Source organism: Octopus bimaculoides, chromosome 7 (assembly GCF_001194135.2).
Source record: "Octopus bimaculoides isolate UCB-OBI-ISO-001 chromosome 7, ASM119413v2, whole genome shotgun sequence".
Classification (NCBI taxonomy): Eukaryota; Metazoa; Mollusca; class Cephalopoda; order Octopoda; family Octopodidae; genus Octopus; species Octopus bimaculoides.
In genome coordinates, this window is record NC_068987.1 from 48,749,280 (window position 1) to 48,755,831 (window position 6,552).

The 6,552-nt window shown below is 33.9% G+C and overlaps 2 protein-coding genes across 3 annotated transcripts in view; one reads left to right on the forward strand and one right to left on the reverse strand.

Moving 5' to 3' along the window:
* The window catches only part of LOC106868486 (LIM domain-binding protein 3), a 366,710-nt gene that overhangs the window by 215,622 nt on the left and 144,536 nt on the right, over nucleotides 1-6,552 (reverse strand). The window lies entirely within an intron of this gene.
* LOC106873837 (bone morphogenetic protein receptor type-1B) overlaps nucleotides 1-6,552 on the forward strand; it is a 119,803-nt gene that overhangs the window by 65,191 nt on the left and 48,060 nt on the right. The window contains exon 2 of the mRNA XM_014921346.2: nucleotides 3,140-3,315. Within this exon, the coding sequence (XP_014776832.2) occupies nucleotides 3,140-3,315 (176 nt within the window). The remainder of the gene's footprint in view (nucleotides 1-3,139; nucleotides 3,316-6,552) is intronic.

A 6,552-nucleotide genomic window follows, 5' to 3' on the forward strand; every position in this document is an offset into this window, starting at 1 on the left:
TATATATATATATATATATATATATATATATACATACATACACACGTATACATCAAAGTTTAGCTATTTATAAATAATACGTCGAAGCAATTAAATATGTAATGTTTTTCTTAATCATCACAGAAATATTGTTTTGTAATTAAGTAGCATTTGTGAGAATAAAAAATGATGCTTTTGCAACTGAAATTTGAGGACATTGCAAGTGAGACTTAGCAACTGTCCTAATCAACTGCAAGATTTCTTTGCAGTGTGAGTAGCACAGCTTTTGTAGTAATCTTAGAATTTGTGTGAGACATCGCTCTTGAGATACTCTCAGAATAACTTACATTGTAAACCTAGAAAAGCTTGAGCTGGATTTTCCCCATCATCAGCTGAAAAATGATGATGATAAATGGCCACGTAACTAATTATATTTTTATTGCCATTTTGATTTAACTCTTTTTTAATGATATTTCTGTTGAAATACATTGCCTTTTGTTTCCAGTAACTTGGAAGAATAACTGAGAATTTAGTTGAATAACTTGTTATTTTTAAAACTTGTGTTTGAAAAATAAATTAACAGAATTTTGATGGAAAGTTTTAATTTAGATTATTTTAAAACAGGAAGTTTGTATCATAGAACCAAGAGTATTGTAAGGTAGGTTGATATCAAAAGTGTTAGCATGATATAGTTTCAATAGCTCTGTTATATTATAAGCTTTCTCCAAACAACACCGCTCTAGTTTTATGGCATCAACATCTGATGAGAAATGAATTTTACTTGGATGGAGTGTTAGTCTATTCAAATTAATAATTCCAGTGACAGGGTACTCATTACTGACAGTAAGATAAACTGAGCTAAATACTGAAATGCCTACAATAGATTTTAAATGAATATGAATGAACTGATTGTCCTACAGTATAAGTTCAGTTGTTTTATCCATGCATATGTATTCATATAGAGAATTATTGTATAAACATAAAAAGGTAAATCCATGATAATTAAGAGCTGGTTGTTAAACTTTGGCATTTTATTAAAGTAAATTCAAGTGGGACTGACTTGCATGCATATGCATAATTGGCTAAAATAATCTTTAAGAGCAACATATTTAAAATAAAAGTAGTAAAGCATAACTTTCAATTATTGTTCAAATATTGTGATCAACAGTTATTTCATTAAGATAAACATCATTAACTGTATAATTACATAATTTTAACACAAAATTATTTTGAATTAGCTTAAGCACTGTATTTACTCAAATCATCAACAATATATTAGCCTTTTAAACTTAGTTTAACTTAAATTTGATTTAAATTAACTATGTATTGCAATTATGTAATTATACATTTAATGATGTTCATCATAATGAAACAACTGATGTCTGCTCCCAACATGGCATCACAAGGCAAATAAAAGTTGCTATGTACTGTGTATATCTTTTACTTGTTTCAGTCATTAGACTGGGGCCATGCTGGATCACCGCCTTGACATTGACATTATTCATTTAATTATGTGAGACATAAATCCTTTACAGGCATCATGTAGGGGTCCTTGAACACTTCCATCAGAGATGTCTGAGAGACAGAGGTCTTGAGAAGAGCCCACATCCTAAGCATTGAGGGGATGGTGCACAAGCACTGTTTACATTGTTTGGATGCATGATTAGGGGATCCCTTAACAGATACTATATGACAAATTTGTCTGTGGAAAGCACTACCAGCAGAAACCAAGGCTATAATTTAAGGATTGTTTAAAGTCCTTTTTGAAAGCATGTGAAATTTGGGAGATGAATTGGAAAAGCAATGTTTGTTATTGCTATCAATGGAACAAGCAAGTAAAGGAAGGAATGGGTATTAAAAAGAAATATGCATTTTTCATGCAGAATGTAAGCAAGCTGCTAGAAAATGCACTACCGATGTAGTGAATGGGGGAAGCTTTACCTACAATATCTGTGGACATACACATTTATCAAGGGCTGGGCTCATTAGTCACCAGTGGAGCCACAAGTATGAATTTGTCTTGAGTGCACAATGTTATTAATAGTCAGTAATAATCTTCCTTGTGTGTGTGCATGCATGTGGTGTGGTGTGTGTGTATGTTAGTTCAGGTCATGCATACAATTTTTTTAGGCTTATCTCTGATTACTGTAGGATCAGAAGTGGGATCAGAAAAATCTTTCCTTGGATAGATCAGTTTATCTTAGTAACCTTTCCCCACAACAAGAATTGTTTTACAGGAATATACTGAATCATTTGAGAGTTAGGCAAGTGTTTTGGCCGTGGACACACTACAGTATTAGTGACAGAATATAATCTTCTGACACCTTGTTTGTTTTTTCAAAGTTCTTTCAGCTCAGCTATTCACACTTTCCTTTTATAGATATAGATATCTTAGTAATTAATCACCTAATAAGACATTATGACAATTAGGCAAGTATCATGCAAAAATAAATCAGAATTTTTAAAAAAATAGAATTTTTAATCTTTGGTATCATTCTGCCCAAGGCAGCTTTTGGTTCTGTGGTACAAGCTTTCTGTTTTAAAGTGATCTAAGTCAAAATTTCATGTTAATTTTTGATCTAAATAAGAGCTTAATAACAACAAAGTTATTTTACTACATTCTTCATTATTTCTGGAATGAATCGAAATAAAAAGTGTATTTCAATAATGTGGTTACAAAAGGGTTAAAGGAATAGATACCCAAAATGTCATCTCAATAAGAATTGTAATTTAAGTTCAATATACACGTACAGAAGCAGTGCTTGGGCACATTGTCAGTGTTGTATCCTAGAGTCACTGGGTGCTTTGGGTCTTTCAACACACATCCTCATCCAGGTGATCCTGACCCATGTTGATCAATACTAAATAGTATTTTACTGACCCCACCAATTACCCCTTTTCAGCCAGATCTATCTGGCTCCAATCGTCCGCTTAATAACAGTAAAGTTATTTTACTATAGTCTTCATTATTTCTTAAATCAATTGAAACATACAGGGTATATTTCAATAGAAATATGGTAACAAAATGGTTAAAAGAATCCTCATCTTTCCCAGCATGGTCTTGATAATGGTTGTAACTTACAATGTATTAAAAGAAGTCTTGTCTATTACAAGCATTTATTTATGCCTTTATAAATTTGTATTTCATTTCCTTTTTCAGTGGATTCATTATGGTGTTTCTGCAATCCTTGTGCAGGAACAGTCGTCAACAATTCTTGCCTTGCAAAAGAAGGAAGCAAATGTTTCACTGCAATAGAAGAAAAAATGGAAAACAATATAGCAGTTGATGTTTGGAGTTTTGGATGTTTGCCTCCACATGAAAGCACTGTCCTTCAGGTGAGTTTATTTCCATTTTGTAATTTTTCAAAATATTCAAAGTTTTCAATAAAGATGTGTGCATGCCTTTGTTCATGTACACATGCACACGCACGCACACACACACACACACACACACACACACACACACTCACACTCACACTCACACACACACACACACACACACACACTGGCTGATTTCTTATTTTTTTTCCTCATGCTAACACCTAATGAATTGGCAAAGATCATCCTGATTAAAATTTTTATATAAGTCTTGATGCCTGACTGCTCAAGATGGGGTGAATTGGAGTTGTTTACCTGCTGTATCTTGGTGATACTAATGCATAAATAAATACCCAGATGCCAGCCTCCTTTATGTTCTGTACTAACCATGTATCAGTCTCTCTCTTCTTGAATACCAATATCTAGCAGGAAAGAGAATATCTTCAAATGTTATTTTTGCAACTTGGTTGCTCCTGTTATCTCCTGAGTGGAAGTTTACTTGATCCTAGAAACAACTCCCTTTGTACCTTGAAGGTCTACCCTGACACTTCACTAATTTTATTTCATGTAGCTACAGTTACATGAGATGTAAAGATTATACGTGTAGCTACAGCTACAAGAAACTTGTTTTACTCTGGTCCCTGCTCATACTTTTACTCCTCATCTCCTAGCATAAAGCCCACTCCCTCCTTGGGGTTCATGGTATTGCAAGCTGCATAGTGACCTCATTAGTGCTAGTAGCACAAAAAGGGCACCCAGTTCACACTGTAAAGTGTTTGGCATGACAGACAGGGTTTCTGAGTTTCTAGGTTATCCTTAATTTTTCTGTTAGTGTTTCAGTGAAGTTCTTTCGTATCTTCCTGGTGCCTGATAGCCTTTTCTCCACTGAAATACCAACCTTACAACCTTGAAATGGGCTGGCTGCTCATCTCTTGGCTCTACAAGTAGAAGTAAAGCTCTGTCAAAAGAATGATGCCATTGATGTTTGGTTTAACTGAAAATGTAGCAGACTTAATGATGTTCACAGATAGCTGAACTTGTCTGACAGAACTTTTAGATATTTATTATCATTATATTCATCGTTGTTGTTGTCATCATTATCATCATCTTTTTCCATGCATATCCTTACTGGTATGTGTTGGAAGGTTTGACAGGCTCTAATGGGTTTGAGGACTGCTTTGTGTTCCAGTGTTTACTTTGGCATGGTTTCAGTGGCTAGATCTCTTTCCTAATGGCAACCATTTTACAGAGTGCACTGGGTGCTCTTTTCATACCACCAGCACTAGTGAGGCTGGCTTGTAACTTGCAAGCATAAGATTACCCCTGATTGAGTGGGACTGTAGTTGAGAGGGAGGTGGCTTTATGCTAAATGATAAGTGGTTAGAAGGGAACAGGTTTCTTACTGTGGAAGAGTTACATGACTACTCACATTAGTACTTAGATATGTTTCAACCAAAGATTGGCCTAGATCTGTTCAGCGCTGTACCCATATCAGTCTTATTCCCCTGATTTCATGATTTTCAGTTTCTGCGTTTTTTTGGTCCCATCAGTTTTTTTGAATTGGCTGAAATACAGAGGATGGCCAAAAGCCTTCCCAGATTCATCATTCTTTATAAATGTTTCAAATGTCAATTACTCTGAAGAAAATTGTTAAATAATGTTGTTCCAAGGGCCACAACACAGTGTTTTTTTCGAAAAGTTTTGTATTCATAAACTTCAAGGCAATAACTGGCATTTAAGCTTGCTTTTCTGCTGAATGAATTCTGCCATTTGACTGAAAACCACCAGCTGCTTGAAGTTTACTCCATTAAGCTTTGTTATTCTCTTCTCATATTTATATAAAGAAATAATGTGAAAAAGCTTTTAATGATACATTGTACTGGAGTTGTTGGTATTTTCTGTTATTACATTTATAAAGTTATGAATAATACCTTTTATTGGCATTTAATTTTGACAATGTTATTATTATATGTTTCTTTTTTTCTTTTTATTTGCTGTTACATTTGTCTTTGTCTATTACTTTCAATTCAAATGTGGTTGAGTACAAATTGTTAGTAGAAATGTAGTTAAATGTTAATAATAATGATGACAATTAAGTGCTGTCGTCGTGTAGTGGTTAGATGTCTTTTGTTGTTGTTGTTGTTGCTCTTGGATGACTGTTAGCACTTGTTACTTAGGGACATTCATTGTTCTAGCTGCAGCTGTTATTTATTTTTTTTGTTTGTTTGTCGCACAGATTTGCAGGTATTTGTCTCAAAGCAAGACTTAAAGTTTACAACAAGCATCTTAATGTAGATATTAATATCTTAAGTGATTCTACATAATAAGTCATGCAAGAAACTGCTATGTACCTTTCCTGATTTGAACTGATGCTTGCAACTGAGCAAGTAAAAAAAATCAATTTGAAAATTACATTTCTGCTACAGGAAATAGAACAAAACTGAACGATTTAAAAAAAAAAAATTTCTTCCTTAGTTAATTTTTATTTCTTTAAATGTAAATTTATTTAAATGGTTTCAAATAAAAAGATTATGCTAGTTATTGTTATTCAAAATGGCTGCTGTCATTGTAAAATGTTTTATCATATTTCTTGGTGTGTACTGTATAAAGTAGGTGCAGTGTGGCTAAACGGTTAAGAAGTTCACTTTGCAACTCTGAGATCCTAGGCTCGATGCCACTGTATGATATCCTGGGCAAACGTAATTTTCTGTAACCTCAGGTCAATTGTCAATCCATGTCTTATGGATGAAATTGTATGGAAGCCTGTAGGCAGGATAGTACCTGTAATTCAAAAAATTGCAGCCTTATTACACATACAGGGGTTGGACAAAATAATGGAAACACCTTAAAATTTGAAACAAATTTATTTTAATATAGAGTAGGACCGCCTTTGGCAGTAATTACAGCTTGAATTCTACGAAGTATGGAGTCATACAAAGTTTGAATTGTTTCCAAAAGAATTTTTGTCCATTCTTCAGCTAAAACAGTCTTCAGTTCTTGTAGTAGTGATGGAGGATATCAACTCCTTACTTGTTTTTCTAAAATGCACCATAAATGTTCAATAATATTGAGATCTGGGGACTGTGGTGGCCAGATAAGATGTTCAACTTCACTAGAATGTTCCTCGTGCCATTCAGTAACAACTTTAGCTGTGTGAATTGGTGCATTATCATCCTGAAAGATTGCGTTTCCATCCAGAAACAGTTCTGCAACCATAGGATGAATTTGATCAGGCTATTAATTCTGCCATGAAGG